At 41.5% G+C, this 20,327-nt stretch overlaps 5 protein-coding genes and 1 pseudogene across 6 annotated transcripts; 1 reads left to right on the top strand and 5 right to left on the bottom strand.

Moving 5' to 3' along the window:
• Positions 1-918: 918 nt before the first annotated feature.
• On the bottom strand, positions 919-1,938 carry LOC114446506 (olfactory receptor 1M1-like). The gene has a single exon (XM_028422153.1). The coding sequence runs from the start codon at positions 1,936-1,938 to the stop codon at positions 919-921; it is 1,020 nt and encodes a 339-aa protein (XP_028277954.1).
• Positions 1,939-4,075: 2,137 nt separating this feature from the next.
• On the bottom strand, positions 4,076-5,056 carry LOC114446505 (olfactory receptor 2AT4-like). Its single transcript, XM_028422152.1, has one exon. The coding sequence runs from the start codon at positions 5,054-5,056 to the stop codon at positions 4,076-4,078; it is 981 nt and encodes a 326-aa protein (XP_028277953.1).
• A 1,111-nt stretch (positions 5,057-6,167) lies between these two features.
• coa4 (cytochrome c oxidase assembly factor 4 homolog) lies at positions 6,168-7,219 on the bottom strand. 2 transcript variants are annotated; one of them, XM_028421924.1, is made up of 2 exons: positions 7,085-7,219; positions 6,168-6,459 (listed from the first exon to the last, which is right to left on the bottom strand). In XM_028421924.1, the coding sequence occupies exon 2, from the start codon at positions 6,425-6,427 to the stop codon at positions 6,176-6,178; it is 252 nt and encodes an 83-aa protein (XP_028277725.1). In that variant the 5' UTR covers positions 6,428-6,459; positions 7,085-7,219; the 3' UTR covers positions 6,168-6,175. The 2 variants fall into 2 exon arrangements, with proteins under 2 accessions (XP_028277725.1, XP_028277726.1); XM_028421925.1 differs by having other exon boundaries at positions 6,168-6,462; positions 7,085-7,208.
• Positions 7,220-8,120: 901 nt separating this feature from the next.
• Positions 8,121-9,071, bottom strand: LOC114446504 (olfactory receptor 5B3-like). Its single transcript, XM_028422150.1, has one exon. It carries the CDS (start codon positions 9,069-9,071, stop codon positions 8,121-8,123), a length of 951 nt encoding a protein of 316 aa, XP_028277951.1.
• Positions 9,072-11,954: 2,883 nt separating this feature from the next.
• Positions 11,955-14,644, top strand: LOC114446503 (uncharacterized; annotated as a pseudogene).
• A 3,548-nt stretch (positions 14,645-18,192) lies between these two features.
• LOC114446501 (olfactory receptor 2AT4-like) lies at positions 18,193-19,143 on the bottom strand. The gene has a single exon (XM_028422147.1). The coding sequence runs from the start codon at positions 19,141-19,143 to the stop codon at positions 18,193-18,195; it is 951 nt and encodes a 316-aa protein (XP_028277948.1).
• Between the last annotated feature and the right edge of the window lie 1,184 nt (positions 19,144-20,327).

Below are 20,327 nucleotides of genomic sequence, written 5' to 3'. Positions count from 1 at the left end.
CCATAAGACTGTATATCTCAAATTGCAAATCTTGTTTTATACCTTATGCCTTCATTCAAAATTTTATTTCTGAACCTATGGTTTATATTTGCTCTAAATAATGTTTATACTGTTTATTTCTACCGTTAGAGGTACATTTTTTTAGTATGCTGAGTGCCTGTATATTGCTGCTGTAATAGTAAAATTTCCCAGCTTGAGATCTATTCTATTCTATTAATGGAGCTTGCACTGTACTCAAGAAACCACTAGGGGGCAGGCACTTCTTATTTAACCAGTCATGTTATTGAGTTTAAGAGCAGTGGTGTTCTGGCATTTCTGTGATGACGTGTAGTTTAATGTTTTTAAATTGATTCTATTTTTATATAAACATCATTTTTGATGATACACATGTTCAATAATGAGGTAACACTAATTACAAAAATATTGAATGTTGCAATCAGTATGATTTATACCATTACATACCAACAATCATTATGAGATGTCTGTCCAGTTTTGTGCTGGTTAAAGTTCTGAAAACATGTTAATGATGAAGGAGAAACCAGACTTATTGATAAACCACCCAAAGTGACAGCAACAAACGGCGGTTAAAACAAAACTTTATTAATCCCAATTACATCTATTTCAAATGAAAACAACACATGAGGTAAAGGTTATTGTAGCCAGTGTAACCCCAACTCTCCCCCAACTCAAATAACTAATTTCCTTTCATATCTATGATCAATACAAATAAGCCACATTATTATCTTACCGGGTGAGACACAGAAATCACTGAAAGGAAACACAAAAATTTAAATAAGTGTATATTTTTTCAAATTTGGTTTTTAGTTTGAAAAGCAGTCAGGACATTGATAATGTAAAAGTAACAAGCAAAATGTTACTTTAACCATTATGTAACATAGTTAGTGTGCCCACAGACATTTAGGACCTAATGTTTACTTTCTTTTGAAAAACTCTAATAGTTTCTATTTTATGTTGCTCTACATGAATGTTATTTTTTCTAATGAGTGCCAGCACTCTGATTTTAATGTCTTTGGTTTTCAAAGAATATACAATTGGATTGATGCAGGGTGGGATACAAGAGGCCAGTGACAGGCTGAGCACACGCTGGTCCGGATCTATCAGCCGCAGATAGAACCCAATGGTAAAAATGATAATAGTGGGAAAGTAAAAAACAGCAACAAGTATAAGATGCTCCACACAAGTGGCCAAAGCTTTCACTCGACTGTCCAATGATTTCATCCTGAACACAGTCACCAGGATGGCAATATAAGACAGAACAATGAAAGTGAAAGGTCCAGCGAGGAGCAGGAAGGTAAGCATAGAGGCAACCCACCACTGCATTGTGTAATCATTACAGGCCAGTCTAAACACAGGCGCATAGTCACAGAAGTAACTGAGCACTCTCACAGACCTGCAAAAAGACAGTCGAGTCATTATAGCTACTGAAAAAGCAATGACTCCCAGAGCAAAGGACCACGACACACTGACTATACAACACATGCTCTTTAGTGTGTTGATTGAGTTCTGACGCAGGGGGAAACATATTGCAATCAACCTGTCATAGGCAAGAATCGCAAGGGCGTACGACTCCAAAGTCCCAAAAGTGTAATAAACAAACATTTGTACCAAACATAGATTGAATGGAACAAAGTTGTCCTGAACGAGGAATATCTTTATCATGCTGGGAATAATACAGCTGTTCAGGATCACATCTATCACTGCCAGGTTAAGGACAGCCAAAAACTTTGGAGTGTGTAAACAGTGATTAAAGGCAATTACATAGATCACCAAACAGTTGAACAGCACTGTGATCACATAAACAAATGCTAGAAAGATGAAGTAGACATTAATGAAAGGCAAAGTCTCAAATCCAATGATGTAGAAGCCTGGAGGATGAACGATGTCAGAGTTATTTAAGACAGTCCTGAGAACAGACATAGTTGGTCTCCACAGCCTGTGTCAGAGTCTCTGCATAGCATTATAAAGGAATCACATCATGTTATACACACCGTGCACATGCATAATTACAGCTATTCAAACACATGCATCACGTAAAGCAAACATGGTTACCTGGATCAGCACTAACTCTGCGTGGTGCCTCCAGCAGCAGGCTGCAGATACCTACATGTCTGATAGGTGGCGGGAAAATATATGTGCTGCAGTGATCTCTAGAGATGATTCTTCTTTCTGATACATTAAAGAAAGTCTTTTAAATTGGTCTGTGGAGAGCAGCCTTTCACCAACTTTGATGTCATCACTTTCTTCAATATGTAATTTTAATAGTGGCAAAATATTGTTGCTGGGACAGTTCAATTACACAGACCAGTCAGCATAAACTGTACAGTATATAGTTAAAAAAATATTGCTTCCAGTAAAGGCAATTTTGGGCCCACTACATGCATTTTTGCCTGTGTGCGTGTGTGTATAGTCCTTATTCACTGTAACTATCCAGTCAAATAGTCTGTTTTATATGCATACTTGTGAAACATGTGGGGAGATGGTCAGCTCTGAAGCAGTGTATTGTTTTGTTGTTAGATGTCATGGGTTTTGTCAGTAAGTCGGCTGTATGGTGACAGTGACCGACCTTCAGCAATGGAACCATCTACCAGGCTCTGTATGTCATAACTGAACTTAGCAGTCTGAATTACTATATTGTTAGAAGGTGCACACTTTAGAAGGTTACTTTATTTTGCCATTGTGTTTTTATTATATACTGTGTTCAATTTTTGGCATGTATATAACTCATCTCATGTCGGTCCAGCCTGTTGAAAATGAGCTCTGTGTGTCCTCTGTGACTAGATAAAGAAATCACGACCAGTCACAGTTTAGTCCAAGAATAATTTGTTTTGCAATACATTCATGACGCGTGTCAATTATTTAACTTTGTTCACACAGATCCTTAAAGTAAACACTGATACAGAGTGATACAGTGACTCTTGTGTTGCATAATGTTCCCTGAAGATGCACCCTTCCCTGAGAAAAAAAACAAAATGCTTCTTATGGGTCCAATTTGTGACAAAATCCACTGGAAGATTGTTTTGTTAATTGCCTTGAATTTAACAAACAAACCTTTCACTGTTTGTACCTCAGACCAATTAAGGATTAAACAATTAGTAGTTAACAAGAAAAAACAGGTGCAAGTATAACACTGTTTTTATGATGCATCTTCTTTTCCTTCATGACACACTAATGTGTAAGTGGTAAAGGACAAAATCTGAATCTGAACTTCAGAAGTAAACACACACAGCAGGCTTTCTACAAACTAGACACAAACTCATAATTATAAAAAAAGAACAATAAGGCTGTAGTGTCTCACTGTTTTGTTCTGCAGTGACTTTCTAGTCAGCAGGTACAGATGTTAGATTTACTGACATGTCTGTGTTTTCTGGTTTATCAGCATGCTGCGTTTTAAATGCACCCGTGCACAGCACACAGACACACACAGCCCAAAATCTTTTAAAATAAAAGTTTATTTTCCAACAGTAACACATGTTTATTACCCGAGGCCACACACTAATCAATCACTTGGGCTGATCCTAGCACTATTCATCCAACCTCTCATGAAGTGGAAGTGACCAGTAATATATATAAGTATTTATTAGTCTGTAATGATCAGTCAGCTCTAATTCTAATTGTTGCAAGTACTTATTTACAAACAGCTTCAAAACGAGCATTACAAAGTACTTCATTAGATTTCATGGCATTTCAAGGCTTTAAACAAGCAACAAAGTCCACACAAAACAGCCAAATACATTTTATAAAAGTCTCTGATAAGTGCGAAGAAAGTTGATTAAACGTTAACAGCAAAACTTGGCCTGTCTTTACCTACAATGGAGCTCTATCATGATAACATTATACATCCAAATGTGGAGGAGTGTAAGATTGATCTCAAAGATGTTTTTTACGTAAACAGAAAAGGGTTTTTTTTAGAGTACTGTATTTTACATTAGATGATAAAGATCAGACAGTGTGCTGCAGAGTCTACAGAGCAACACTGAAGCAGTCCCCAGACATTATGTGGTTTACAATGAGGAACAGCACCTTCTCTTATCTGTTTATGTCTACAAAGATTGTTTTAGATTTTGTTACCATCCGGTGCACCTATTTTATTTTTCCTAATGAGTGCCAACACTCTGATTTTAATCTCTTTGGTTTTCAAAGAATATACAATCGGATTGATGCAGGGTGGGATACAAGTGGCCAGTGACAGGCTGAGCACGCGCTGGTTTGGTTCAATGACTCCTATATAAAACCCAATAGAGAAAATGACAAGAAGAGGAAAGTAAAAAACAGCAACAAGTATAAGATGCTCCATACAAGTGGTCAAAGCTTTGACTCGACTGTCCAACGATTTCATCCTAAACACAGTCACCAGGATGGCAAAATAAGACAGGATAATGAAAGCAAAGGGTCCAACAATGATCAGGTAGGTGAACGTAGAGGCTGCCAACCACTGCATTGTGTAATCATTACAGGCCAGTCTATACACAGGCGCATAGTCACAGAAATAACTGAGCACTCTCACAGACCTGCAAAAAGACAGTCGAGTCATTATAGCTATTGAATAAACAACAATACCTAAAACGACCGTCCACGACACACTGACTATACAACACATGCCCTTCATTGTGTTGATTGAGTTCTGATGCAGGGGGAAACATATTGCAATCAACCTGTCATAGGCAAGAATAGCGAGGGCGTACGACTCCAACGACACAAATGCATAATACACATACATTTGTACAAAACATAAGGTGAATGGAATAAAGTTATCCTTAACAAGAAATATCTTTATCATGCTGGGAATAAGACATGTATTTATAACTAAATCAATTACTGCCAGGTTGACAATAGCCAAAAACTTTGGAGTGTGTAAACAATGATTAAAGGCAATGACATAGATCACCACACAGTTGAACAGCACTGTGATCACATAAACAAATGCTAGAAAGATGAAGTAGACACTAATGAAAGGCAAAGTCTCAAAACCAATGATGTAGAAGCCTGGAGGATGAACGATGTCTGAGTTATTTAAGACAGTCCTGAGAACAGACATAGTTGGTCTCCACAGCCTGTGTCACAGGACAGCCTCAGCATAATAGCACTGCAGTCAGAGGAAGAGTTATCATTCTTACACTCAAATTAAAACAGTTTAAAAAAAACACTCGGTAAGTTGAGAAACATGATTACCTGAATCAGCACTAACTTATGCGTCTCCAAGAGCAGGATGCAGATGTCTTGACAGTGGAATATATGCACCTCAAAAAGCTCCAGAGATATGATGAGGTCATTCACTGGAGGTTTAGGAGCAATATCTTAGTATGTCACATTCTGATATCAAATGTAATAATGTAATAGGTGACGATCATTTTAAAATTCAGTGTTTTTATTATGTTTTGTGATCGATCTTCAATCCTGACCCACAATATCTCAATGTCCTCCTGCCAGCAGAGGAACATAGCAGAACAAAGTGTAGGCTTTGAATGGATTTAATCAGTTATTTTGCAGATTGTGATCACATCTGAGTTTTTGGATATGAATAATATATATTATTTATATAATATATATATATATATATATATATATAATTTCATTTTAATTCTGTAACTTTGGGAGAATTTGTCTAAAAAAAGGCCATGGGCTTTGACCTGTTAACTAATAAATCCTAACACCATCTGTTTTGAATACAGTGGCACATTTGTGCTAAATTTAAATAATTTCTATGATAAATTGCATTCATAAGTTAAATTATGGGCAAGTTTGACCATGACTGATATAATAAACGTTGTGCTTGTGATGGTTATAGTTGCACCACTGAGCTTTACATGACGAACATACAGTGATCATTGCAGTTTGGTATTTTTGGCAAAGATTGGTTGCAGTTTAGTTCAATCCATCACACTGGGTTTAAAAAAGAAAAATTAGAAATTAAACTTATATCCTTGTTACCTGCTTTTGTTTGAGTAGTGAATGATATAAATGTCATGAGGGAGTTTGAAGTTTAGCAGAGATGTGGTTTAATGTCTGTGCATCTGTGAAACATCATCACACTATCAACAATAGGTTTATATGGCCTTAGGCTCTGTACAACACACTGGAAAGTTAATTTTATGTAACCACTTTATTTTCTTTTACAAAAAAAAAACGAAATAAATATTTTTAGGGTGGATGTAGTTCAGCTGGGTTTAGACTCAGCAGATGTTTGGTGCTGTTTCATCAGCTGTTGCTTCCGAGCATTTTGGTAATTCATCATGCAGGCTTTGAATGCGCGGACCTGGTCCTGACACACTCGCCAGTCCTGGTGTTCGGCCATGCACTCCTGCACAGCATAGTGCAGCTCAGTGCAGCCCGTGCGGGATATCATCTGTTCCACAGGGTCGTCCTCATCATCTTTGCGGCTGCGGTCATGAGGTGACGCAGACGTCATCCTGTTTCAATGTGTGTTGTTGATGAGACAGTCTGCTGAGGGCAACACAGGACGTTATTAATAAACACGTGATGATACAGTTTTAGGAGGAATTTGCTCTATTCAAGCCTTTTAGCAGTGACATCTTCAACAGTTTCAGTATAGTTGTTGTGGTTTTTATTTGTCATGTTGACCAGTTGATTCTAACTCACATGGATGGCTGAGTTCATGTTCATTCATATTTTAGAAAATTACTCCATGTTAGGCTTTTAGCAAATCCATGCATTTCAGTTTTTTTTCGACACTTCATGCAACGTAAACAGCGTGTACGTGCTCAATACTAATGCATTATTACCATTAAAAATGAAATCTAAACCTCATACGCAGCATTGGTAGAAGCTCGTTCTACACAGTGGGTTCTTTTGATAAACAACACGTTTACTTAGGTAAAAACTACCGTATGGCGTTTTTAAACTTGTTGCAATGTTTCTTTTACTTAAGTACGATAGTACTGTCAGGGCTATCGTCTTCATTTAGCTGCATCTAGGCTTCATGTCGTGGTCCCCGATTTTATTTTAGACATAAGGTCAGTAGACGCTCGTTACCTAATGGGACTCACTTTAGCTTACATGAGCGAGATGCGGCTGCCACGTTTTCTTTATTTTGTCTTAAACTCACCTTCTTATTATTCCTGGCTAAATCTTTCCGTTGATGCACTGAGTTCACGTTCTTACAACCTACATGACTTCAGAATTTTTGTGTAAGTTACCGCCTGCACAGAAAACACAGTATGGAGGACACATTTGAGCGAAGGACCAAAGTGTCACCGTAAAATAGTTCCGCTGCACAGTGAAGTAAACACCTTTTAGGCTACATACTCAGTGGCTGCTTCATTATTTTCATATTAACTACGTACTTAGTAAAGATTACATCACTTATTTCATAATATAATCTATGGCGTTATCAGGTTAGAAAAAGAGAACAATAAACAAAGACAACAGAACACCAGAACTACTAAAACTTCCAGCATGTTGTAGTGGATGTAGGTCAATAACTCCATAGCCAAATCATAGATACTGTTTAACAGGTTAATTCTTCAGGCTTAAGAGTAAGCATCTTCTTGTTTGTTTCAATGGAAATTCAAAGGACACATATGACATCTTAAAGACAAAAGTTTTAATATAGTTGTTACAGTTTTTATTTGTAATTTTGATTCTAACTCAAATTGATTAGCAGTGTCTGAGTTTATGTTCATATTTTTTCTTCTTTTAGTACAAAGAGGCAGAAGATACAAACTGTCTGTACATACATGATTGTTTCAAATAGTATATTTTCATTCAATAATAATTTGTTGACAGGAGACAGAAATGGTAAACAAACAAACCTACAAGTAGCAACAATGTGAGCCACAGTGTCATGGAATTATTGCAAGTGAGTTTAAACACAGGTTCAAAGTCACACAGCTGTGAACAAATAAAATCCTAATAAACCTCATTTGTGCTGCTATCAATCGTTTTTTACTGTACATGCTTCAGACTAATATTTCCCAGTTGTAATTAAAAACTGTAAGAAATAGGTCTGAATGTATCTTTAGTGTTAAGCTGTCATTTTATTCATAATTCACTAAATGTCTGATGAATCAGTAAAAGACCGTCTGAGCTTTTTGCCACTATAAGTTAAGATTTAAACAGATAACTTCAGAAAAGGACATATGTCAGGGGCTTATTTTCATTTTTTTTATCAGTGCCAGTGCTCTGGTTTTGATCTCTTTGGTTTTCAAAGAATAAACAATCGGATTGATGGAGGGTGGGATGCAAGACGCCAACGACAGGCTCAGCACACGCTGGTCTGGGTCCATGCTCCCTAGAAAAAGCCCAACTATAAAAATGCTGAATATAGGAATGAAAAATATAGCACAAAGAATGACATGCTCAACACAGGTGGCAAGAGCTTTCATCCTATTGCTGACTGATTTCATCCTGAACACAGTTACCAAGATGCTGGCATAAGACAAAAGAATGAAACTAAAGGGAGCCACCAGGTTTACCGTACTAGAAGCAGAAGCGGCAGACCACTGCAATGTGTAGTCATTACAGGCGAGTCTAAACACAGGTGCATAGTCACAGAAATAACTGTAAACTCGTACAGACTTACAAAAAGACAGCTGGGTCATGATGCCAGTGCTGTATGCGATTCTTGCCAAGCTGAAAATCCAAAACACGGCGATGGTACCTGACATGATTTCCACCGTGTTAAACAAGTTCTGACGCAGAGGCAAACATATTGCAATCAACCGGTCATAGGCCAGTATAGCAAGTGCGTACGACTCCATAGATGCAAAGGCATAGTAGCAATACATCTGAACCAGACACAAGTTAAATGAAATAAAGTTGTCCTTAAAAAGGAATACCTTGATCATGCTGGGAATAATGGTTGTGTTTAGGAGTACGTCAACTACTGCAAGGTTGATCACAGCCACAAATTTAGGACTGTGTAAGCTGTGGTTACGGGCAATTATGAAAATCAATAAAATATTGAACACTACTGTAACCACATAGACGAATGCTAGAAAGATGATGTACAAACTGACATAGGGAAACTTCTCAAATCCAACGATGTAGAAGCCTGGAGGATGAATGATGACAGAGCTGTTTAAAACAGACATTGCTCATCTCCACAAGCAGCTTGCTGGTGAAGAGCCTGATCTGCAATGTGTGAGATCTAAAAGAAAAGAATGACAATAACAATAATCTATTGATTATCAACAATCCAGTTACTCAAATAATAACTTTGAATTCTGATTGAACATAATTTATCACTCTATCATAATTCAGACATGCCAAAGAACACAGTATACTCATGCCTCACCTGTTCTGTCGATGATTGCTTCACACATGCAGTGTGAATCCATATGATACAAACATCAATAGCAGCGATTGATTGTCTGCCCCTCTGACCTGTGTACAGTGAATAATATACCTACTTCTTCAATCTCCAGAGATAACAATCCAGTCTCCTAATTAAGACTATTACAATATTAAGCCTGTAGCTGGAAATGAAGACTAATCCATGGAGATCCTTTTGGTGTCCTCCAACATAACAAAACACAAAAACAGCTTGTTAGTATTTAGTATAAGCAACAAGAGTATAGTGTTTTTAATAATAATTGGCATTTCTGACTCATTTACATCAAAAGAATATAGTAAAAACATATGGGGGTCCATGATTTGGGACTGATAAGAGGTCTTTTTCAATATAACACTATCAACACATTGCACTTGTAAAGTCAGACACTGTGAGACTCTGTATTCTCCTGTATGAACATTAGATACCTTTTGACATTTTCAGTGCTTACAGTTGCTGCACAGAAAGCAGAGTGCAGGCATGCAGATAAATGTACGCAAGGGAGAAGATTGTGGTTGTGGAAGCTTTCTGTTTTGTTTTTGTAGTCAGTGTATCATTGACCATTCATGTTTGAGTGGGCAAACATGCTCAACACTTGTCTATTTTCACAAGCAAACACCTTAAACATGGATGTTGTAGAACATCTTTTCCCTGATACTCTTAACTTTAATCAAATCCAAGTTTTTAATCCCACATTTTTAGGAATGTGGAAATTGGAGGAGCTCTATTCTGACCTTATTTGATAAGATGTTTAATGTTTCTTTACATTAATGCATCATTTAATTCTTAGAGGCTTGATTTAATCTGGAAATAAAACACACTGACTGTCAGGACTCAGCAGATGGTCACACCAGCAGGTTACAATACTAACACAACTGCTCTACGATGGTCCTTTGCCTCCTGTATCCATCCATGACTAATAGATATACAATTGCAATTGACCGTGAATATAAACTGGTTTGTAATGATGATAGGTCAATGATTGTAATGCAGAGTTAACAAGGATATTCTCACAAACGCACAAACTAAAGTTTTATAAGCCTCATTACACTCTGTATAAAGTTAGCGTGTATAAAGTGTTCTTTTTCTAACTTCGTTCGGTGTTTCACTATGGGCAAACGCCTTGGGCGTGATCAACTACGGAAGCTCCAATGACATCACGTCTGTCTGTGACAGACCAGTCGAGCCGTACTCGGGGCCCCGCCCCCTCTATTAACACGGCCGACCAACCCCTCCTACTCATTCTTGCTTTCTTCCATGTGAGAAACTACTTGCTCCCTCAGCGCGTTCCAGGCTAGTGGCTAGCTGCTTAACAGTTCACAGGCGTCCCGTCAAGGAGTACGCTGCCGAACGCAGTTTCCAACCTAGTCCGGATTGTGCTGAGTAAGTACTTTGTGAGAAGTATTTCGGATAGCTGCACAGTAAGAACAGTGTCCGCGTCAGGGCGAGCTGTTCCAGTGGTTGACCAGTGTAATTGCTAGGTTGTTCTAGCTTGTTCTGTGTAGCTAAAGCTAACGCGTCAAGGCAAGCTTAATTGGTGCCAGTTAGGGTAGAATTAGGTTGTTACCTGTACTGGTTACCCGAGTGAAGCTAACGTGTCACGATGAGCTCTTACATCTGCTAATAGCAGGGTTTAGCCTCGCTGCTAGCATTGGTGTGGTTCAAGACTAACGTGTTGTGACGAGTCTAGTCCGATAACTTGTCGTGGCCTATCTCCCTTTCCGCTAGAATGTCTACGGCCGTCACCCCTGCCAAAGGGTCGGAGCCGAAGGCTAAAGAGGCTGCATCCTGCCCGTGTCCCGCATCATGCGGTGCAACCATCTCGGGCAGGGACCCTCACCTGATGTGCATAGCGTGCATGGACCCTAAACACGCACAGGATGCGCTAGCTGACCTGCAATCTTGCTCCCATTGTGCTTCTTTGCAGGAGAAATTTTTGGAAAGGAGATTAAGAGTAGCTGTAGCTAACAGTCAGGATCCCTGCCTGGCAGCAGCCACTCCCATGCCTGACGTCCATCAGGCGCGAGTCTCTAAGAGCCGGGCAGACTTGATGGACACAGAATCCCCAGTTATGCCCCCGCTGTTCGAGGAGTCGGATCACGGGGAGCTGGGAGATGAGGACGCAGAGTGTGACGCTTACTCTGACCTCCTCGACATGGTGGACATGGAGGAAGAAGAGGAGGAGGACTCTTCTTTTCCACCTCAACAGTCTAGACCATCTAGTGCTACTGAGGTTGTTCCACCAATGGACAGCGACTTATATGAAGTCTGCAAACGGGCTGCAGCCAAGCTGGGAATTCCATGGCCTGCAGCCCAGGGTGCTGAGGGAACGGAGCGGGACCTGTACGATGGTAAGAGGCTCCCGCCAGCCCAGCCTTCACCCAAACAGCTCTTACCAGCAGTGCCTGCCTGTATGAAGAAGATGAAGCGTTACTGGCCCAGTCCCTTCAGGAGCAAACTCCCAACCAGGGGTTGTTCTAAGCTGGAGATCCATGGGATGGGTGAGCTGGGGCTGGCTGAACCCCCGGCGGTGGAGCCTTCAGTGGCATACCACCTCCATCCCAATCGCTGATCAGTCTCAGCTTCTTCCAGTATCTCTCTGCCTAGTAAATCAGATCGCCTAACCACATCTATTTACCAGAGGATGTACAAATATGCAGCTCAGTCAGTGTGCTCCCTCAACGCTGTCACACTGCTGTCAGCTTATCAGGCTGAGATACTGGAGGAGATGGGTCGTCAGCTGGATTCACAGGCTCCCAACCCCCTCCTCTGGGATGAGATATGTGCGGTGAATGATCTTCTCCTACGCTCCTCCAGGGGAGCAGTGCAGGGATGTGGCCGTGTCATGGGGCTAGCAGTCACAGGTGAGAGAGCCCTATGGCTAAATTTGTCTGGCTTGAGTGATTCTCAGAAAGCTGAGATCATGGATGCAGCATACGCCCCCACCAAGGGTCTCTTTGGCCCAGCTCTGGAGAAGATGAGAGAAACGAGCACTCGCAGGAAGCAGGAGGGAGAAGCCTTCGACCTCTGCTTACCACGTAAACCCCAGCCACGTCCATCACAGCCTCCCAGTTCTGGCTTTGCAGCTACAGCAGTGAGAGCAAAACACAGCAGCCCTAGAGCACAGCAGCCCGGGCCAGCTCAGCGGACAGGCCACCAGCCTAAGGTGGATAACTCAAGGCCATGGGGTAAACATTCCTTTGCAGCAGTGGCTGCTAGGAATAGACCGTCTTCCCACCCCGGGGAAGGGAAGAAGAAGCGTGCTACCTAGCACAGTCCCCACAACCCCCCCCCCTTCCCACAAAAAGAAGGAGGGAGGGAGGCAGCCCTTTGGTTCCAAGTTTGGAGGCTCCGGTTGTTCCCTGTTCTCCAGGAGCCCTCCCTCAGTCTCTCTCCTCACAGTTCCAGGGAGAGAAGACTCGGGCGCAGCCTGCACAGTGTCACCAAGCACTCACACAAGGCTGCATGTTTCCAAGGTCTCTGGTAGTGCCACCAAACACTTCTCAGCACCTTGTTTCTTTTTTAAGGGGAGAAGAAAAAATAAAGAATGCATTTCTGTATCCAGGCAAGGTGCCGAGGACAGAATGCCCCCACAAAATAAAAAAACACAAAAATAATCAAAATGGAAAGGGAACGTTGCCTTGGCCCGCCGTTCCCAGTAGGGGGAGCTAAAACTCCTCTGGCTGGGAGCAGTGCTCTCCGACATGGAGAGATGACGTCATCCAAGGGCGACGACAGGGGTCCACTAGCATGGCGGGTGGACCGGTGGCGCGCATGTGGGACCTCCGGGTTTTGAACAGTCACTTATGAAAATACACGTTCAGTATGCTAACGCACAAAGTTTTATGCCGCTCGATCCGTCCAAACGACTGGTTTGTGACCATCGATCTAGCGGATGCGTATTTTCACATTGCCATTTATCCACCACACAGAAAATTTCTCAGGTTTGCTTATCAAGGGGCGGCCTGCGAGTTTCAGACAATCCCATTCGGCCTTTCTTTGGCTCCGAGGGTATTCAGCAAGTGTGTGGAAGCGGCGCTGTTTCCATTAAGGAACAGCGGCATCAGAATATTTTCATACATAGACGACTATCTCATATGCTCTCACTCACGGGAGCAGGTGATCAAAGATTCTGTTGTGGTGTTGAATCACCTCAGAGACCTCGGTTTCAGGATAAACGAGGTAAAGAGTCACTTGGAGCCGTCTCAATGCATATTTGGGGCTCAACATAAATTCCCTCTCTTATCGCGTCAGGCTGTCAGAGACGAGGGAGACGGCGTTCAGACAATGTCTTGTTCTTTTTTGATTGGGGAAAGTGGTGGCATTCAGGTTATGCCTCTGTCTTTTACTCATGGCGTCAGTGATATCTGTGGTACGGTTGGGGCTGCTCATGATGAGAGATTTTCAGCGATGGGTGGCATCTCTGCATCTCTGCTCGCAGGGCCATCTGAACCGCAGAGTCAAGATAATGGCGCGATGCATTTCGGCTCTCCGGCCGTGGAGAGACCCGCCAATGCTGACATCGGGCGTACCTTTGGGGGCACCAGGGTAACCATGACAACGGACGCTTCTCTTTCAGGGTGGGGCGCGACACTATTGGGCATGACGGCCAGCGGTGTGTGGTCAGTCCATCCCGCTTGTCTGCAATTGGCCCCGGGGCGGGCTAAGGCTTGCGGCCTAACCCGGCTTTTGTGCCTAAAGTAATGGAGTCTTCTTACAGATGTCAACTTTGGAATTGTTGGCTTTTCATCCTCCTCCATTCTCTTCCGAGGAGGACAAGCAAATTCACACCCTGTGCCCCGTACAGGCTCTGGGGGTGTATGTTGACAGAACAGCTGGGTTTAGAAGAACCAATCAGTTGTTTGTTTCCTGGGCCACTCCTCAAAGGCTGTCACACTGGATTGTAGAGGCCATTTCGGTTGCTTACAGGTGTAAGGGCTCTCAGCCTCCGTTGGGAGTGCGAGCCCACTCTACCAGAAGCATGGCCTCATCATGGGCCCTATTCAGGGGAGTGTCGGTTCAGGAAATTTGCACAGCGGCAAGTTGGGCAACACCTCACACATTTGTGCAGTTTTATAGGCTTAATGTTGTGCATCAGTCACTGTCTCAGGCTGTGCTGAGGCAGGTGTTACTGATCTGCGGTGAAGGTCTCTCTTTAGTCGTCGAGGGTCAGCAGATGCAATTCGGGAGTGGGCTATATCTCCCGTAGTGAAACACCTAATGAAGTTAGAAAAAGAACGGAGGGTTACTTGCGTAATCCCTGGTTCTTTGATAACAGTGAGGTGTTTCACCAACACTTCCCTCCTTGCAGGACACGGGAAGAAATCTGCTTAGAATGAGTAGGAGGGGTTGGTCGGTCGGTTGGTACGGCTCGACCGGTCTGTCACTCCAATGACGCGATGTCATTGGAGCTTCCGTAGTTGATCACGCCCAAGGCGTTTTCCCATAGTGAAACACCTCACTCTGTTATCAAAGAACCAGGGATTACGCAAGTAACCCTCCGACTTCATACCAAAATGTTATACCCTCAACAAAAATATAAACGCAACACTTTTGTTTTTGCTCCCATGTTTCATGAGATGGACTTGAAGATCTAAACTTCATTCCAGATACACAATATTACCATTCCTCTCAAACATTGTTCACAAATCTGTCTAAATGTGTGATAGTGAGCACTTCTGCTTTGCTGAGATAATCCATCCCACCTCACAGGTGTGCCACATCAAGATGCTGATCTGACATCATGATTAGTGCACAGGTGTACCTTAAACTGCCCACAATAAAAGGCCACCCTGAAATGTGCATTTTGTTTCTGCTTTATTGGCGGTCTGGGGACTCAGAACCAGTCAGTATCTGGTGTGACCACCATTTGCCTCATGCAGTGCAACACATCTTCTTCGCATAGAGTTTATCAGATTGTCTATTGTGGCCTGTGGAATGTTGGTCCACTCCTCTTCAATGGTTGTGCGAAGTTGCTGGATATTAGTGGGAACTGGTGCACGCTGTCGTATACACCGGTCAAGCACATCCCAAACATGTTCAATGGGTGACATGTCCGGTGAGTATGCTGGCCATGCAAGAACTGGGACATTTTCAGCTTCCAAGAATTGTGTACAGATCCTTGCAACATGGGGCCGTGCATTATCTTGCTGAAACATGAGGTGATGTTCATGGATGTATGGCACAACAATGGGCCTCAGGATCTCATCACGGTATCTCTGTGCATTCAAAATGCCATCAATAAAATGCACCTGTGTTCTTCGTCCATAACAGATGCCTGCCCATACCATGACCCCACCGCCACCATGGGCCACTCGATCCACAACATTGACATCAGCAAAGCGCTCACCCACACGACGCCACACACGCTGTCTGCCATCTGCCCTTAACAATGTAAACCGAGATTCATCCTTGAAGAGAACACCTCTCCAACGTGCTAGACGCCATCGAATGTGAGCATTTGCCCACTCAAGTCTGTTACGGCGACGATCTGGAGTCAGGTTAAGACCCCGATGAGGACGACGAGCATGCAGTTGAGCTTCCCTGAGACGGTTTCTGACAGTTTGTGCAGAAATTGTTTGGTTATGCAAACCAATTGTTTCAGCAGCTGTCTGAGTGGCTGGTCTCAGACGATCTCGGAGGTGAACCTGCTGGATGTGGAGGTCCTGGGCTGGTGTGGTTACTCGTGGTCTGCGGTTGTGAGGCCGGTTGGATGTACTGCCATATTCTCTGAAACGCCTTTGGAGATGGCTTATGGTGGAGAAATGAACATTCAATGCACGAGCAACAGATCTGGTTGACATTCCTGCTGTCAGCATGCCAATTGCACGCTCCCTCAATGCTTGTGGCATCTGTGGCATTTTGCTGTGAGACAAAACTGCACATTTCAGGGTGGCCTTTTATTGTGGGCAGTTTGAGGTACACCTGTGCACTAATCATGATGTCAGATCAGCATCTTGATATGGCACACCTGTGAGGTGGGATGGATTATCTCAGCAAAGCAGAAGTGCTCACTATCACACATTTAGACAGATTTGTGAACAATGTTTGAGAGGAATGGTAATGTTGTGTATCTGGAATGAAGTTTAGATCTTCAAGTCCATCTCTGAGACAAAAACAAAATGCTTCTTATGGGTCCAATTTATGAGATAACCCACCATAAGATTCATTTGTTAATGACCTTGAATTTAACAAACAAACCTTTCACTGTTTGTACCTCAGACCAATTAAGGATAAAAAAAACAATTAGTAGTTAACAAGGAAAAGCAGGTGCAAGTATTACACTGTTTTTATGATGCATTCTTATTTCCTTTATGACACGCTAATGTGTAAGTGGCAAAGGACCAAATCTCACATTTAGTCACAGTGGTTTACATGAACTTCATAAGCGAACACACACAGCAGGTGTGCACTACAAACTGGACACAAACTCATACATAGAAGAGAAAAGAATAACAAAAAAGGCTGTAGTGTCACACTGTTTTGTTCTGCAGTGACTTTCTAGTCAGCAGGTACAGATGTTAAATTTACTGACACATCTGTGTCTTCTGGTTAGTCAGCATACCGCCTTTTACATGCACTTGTGCACAGCACATAGACACACAAAGCCCAAAATCCTTTAAAATAAAAGTTTATTTTCCAACAGTAGCACATGTTGAATCCTCGAGGCCACACACTAATCAATCCCTCAGGCTGATCAGCAATTCTAATTGTTGCAAATACTTATTTACAGTTTCAAAACGAGCATTACAAAGTACTTTATTGGATATTATGGCATTTCAAGGAATCAAACAAGCAACAATGTCTAACTACATTTTGAATGAATTCAATCAGTTATTTTGCAGATTGTGATGATCACATCTGAGTGTTTGGATAAAAAAGTTGTAATTCTGTAATTTTGTCAGAATTTGTCTGAAAAAGGGCCATGGCCTTTGACATTTTAACTAGAGCTGGGTGATATGGCTTAAAAATAAAACCTCAGATTTTTCCATCCACTCTAAACTCTCAGTCCAGCATTAGGCTACAGTCCTCTGTCTGTCGACCCACAGCATTCAGCTGTCTGTCCGGTTTGTTGTCATGGCCCAAGAACTTGGTGTTGTTTGAAGATCCTGTATTGACAGGAAGAGCTCTCACTCCTTTGTGTATTCGCGCTACCACATACACACACAAACACGCAGTGATGCGGGCGATCAGGAGAGAGTGGGACATCTTTGTTATACCAGATCTTTGGAGCACTGCGAGGGTAGATGATAGAAACATTTTCTAAAGGCACGCTTGCTGTTTAATGTGATAAGGGAGTTTGAAGTTTCAGTATAGTTTTTGTGGTTTTTCTTTGTAATTTTGACCAGTTGATTCTCACTTGGATTGGCACATGGCTGAGTTCATGTTCATATTTTTCTTCTTCCAGTACAAAGATGCAGAAGATGCAAACAGTCTGTACATCCCAGGCATACATTTGAAAGTTTTCTGTCCCCCACATGTGCACTCTTGGTTTTAATGTTTTACACAATAATGGTGCAGACTGTTTTAAATAGTATAGTTTAATTTAATAATAATTAATGTGTTGACATGAGACAGAAATGTATCATGAAAGTTTCGCAAGTGAGTTTAAACACAGGTTCGAAGTCACACAGCTGTGAACGGGTAAAGCAAATCCTAATGAGCCTCATTTGTGCTGCTATCAACAGGTTTTTACTGTACACACTTCAGACAAATATTTCCCAGCTGTAATTTAAAACTGTGAGAAATAGGTCTGAATGTATCTTTAGTGTTAAGCTGTAATTCATAATTCACCAAATGTCTGATGAATCAGTAAAAGACCATCTGAGTTTTTTCCACTTTAACTTAAAATATAAACAGATAACTTCAGAAAAGGACATATGTCAGGGGCTTATTTTAATTTTTTTTATCAGTGCCAGTGCTCTGGTTTTGATCTCTTTGGTTTTCAAAGAATAAACAATTGGATTGATGGAGGGGGGGATGCAAGACGCCAACGACAGGCTCAGCACACGCTGGTCTGGGTCTATGCTCCCTAGAAAAAGCCCAATTAGAAAAATGCTGAATATAGGAATGAAAAATATAGCACAAAGAATGACATGCTCAACACAGGTAGCAAGAGCTTTCATCCTATTGCTGACTGATTTCATCCTGAACACAGTTACCAAGATGCTGGCATAAGACAAAAGAATGAAACTAAAGGGAGCCACCAGGTTTACCATACTGGAAGCAGAAGCGGCAGACCACTGCAATGTGTAGTCATTACAGGCGAGTCTAAACACAGGTGCATAGTCACAGAAATAACTGTAAACTCGTACAGAATTACAAAATGACAGCTGGGTCATGATGCCAGTGCTGTATGCGATTCTTGCCAAGCTGTAAATCCAAAACACGGCGATGATACCTGACATGATTTCCACCGTGTTAAACAAGTTCTGACGCAGAGGCAAACATATTGCAATCAACCGGTCATAAGCCAGTATAGCAAGTGAGTACGACTCCATAGATGCAAAGGCATAGTAGCAATACATCTGAACCAGACACAAGTTAAATGAAATAAAGTTGTCCTTAAAAAGGAATACCTTGATCATGCTGGGAATAATGGTTGTGTTTAGGAGTACGTCAACTACTGCAAGGTTGATCACAGCCAGAAATTTAGGACTGTGTAAGCTGTGGTTACAGGCAATTATGAAAATCAATAAAATATTGAACACTACTGTAACCACATAGACGAATGCTAGAAAGATGATGTACAAACTGACGTAGGGAAACTTCTCAAATCCAACGATGTAGAAGCCTGGAGGATGAATGATGACAGAGCTGTTTAAAACAGACATTGCTCATCTCCACAAGCAGCTTGCTGGTGAAGAGCCTGTCATCTGCAATGTGTGAGATCTGAAAGAAAAGAATGACAATAACAATAATCTATTGATTTTCAACAATCCAGTTACTCAAATAATAACTTTGAATTCTGATTGAACATAATTTATCACTCTATCATAATTCAGACATGCCAAAGAACACAGTATACTCATGCCTCACCTGTTCTGTCGATGATTGCTTCACACATGCAGTGTGAATCCATATGACACAAACATCAATAGCAGCGATTGATTGTCTGCCACTCTGACCTGTGTACAGTGAATAATATACCTACTTCTTCAATCTCCAGAGATAACAATCCAGTCTCCTAATTAAGACTATTACAATATTAAGCCTGTAGCTGGAAATGAAGACTAATCCATGGAGATCCTTTTGGTGTCCTCCAACATAACAAAACACAAAAACAGCTTGTTAGTATTTAGTATAAGCAACAAGAGTATAGTGTTTTTAATAATAATTGGCATTTCTGACTCATTTACATCAAAAGAATATAGTAAAAACATATGGGGGTCCATGATTTGGGACTGATAAGAGGTCTTTTTTAATAATACACTATCAACACATTGCACTTGTAAAGTCAGACACTGTGACACTCTGTATTCTCCAGTATGAAAATTAGAGACCTTTTGACATTTTCGGTGCTTACAGTTGCTGCACAGAAAGCAGAGTGCAGGCATGCAGATAAAGGTACGCAAGGGAGAAGATTGTGGTTGTGGAAGCTTTCTGTTTTGTTTTTGTAGTCAGTGTATCATTGACCATTCATGTTCGAGTGGGCAAACATTCTCAACACTTTCACAAGCAAACACCTTAAACATGGATGTTGTAGAACATCTTTTCCCTGATACTCTTAACTTCAATCAAATCCAAATTTTTAATCCCACATCTTTAGGAATGTGGAAATTGGAGGAGCTCTATTCTGACCTTATTTGATAAGATGTTTAATGTTTCTTTACATTAATGCATCATTTAATTCTTAGAGGCTTGATTTAATCTGGAAATGCAACAGACTGCACTGTCAGGCCTCAGCAGATGGTCACACCAGCATATTACAATACTAACACAACTGCTCTACGATGGTCCTTTGCCTCCTGTATCCATCCATGACTAATAGAAATACAATTGCAATTGACCGTGAATA

This window comes from Parambassis ranga, chromosome 14, assembly GCF_900634625.1.
Source record: "Parambassis ranga chromosome 14, fParRan2.1, whole genome shotgun sequence".
Lineage (NCBI taxonomy): Eukaryota > Metazoa > Chordata > Actinopteri > Ambassidae > Parambassis > Parambassis ranga.
This window is presented reverse-complemented; position numbering and strand designations above follow the sequence as displayed.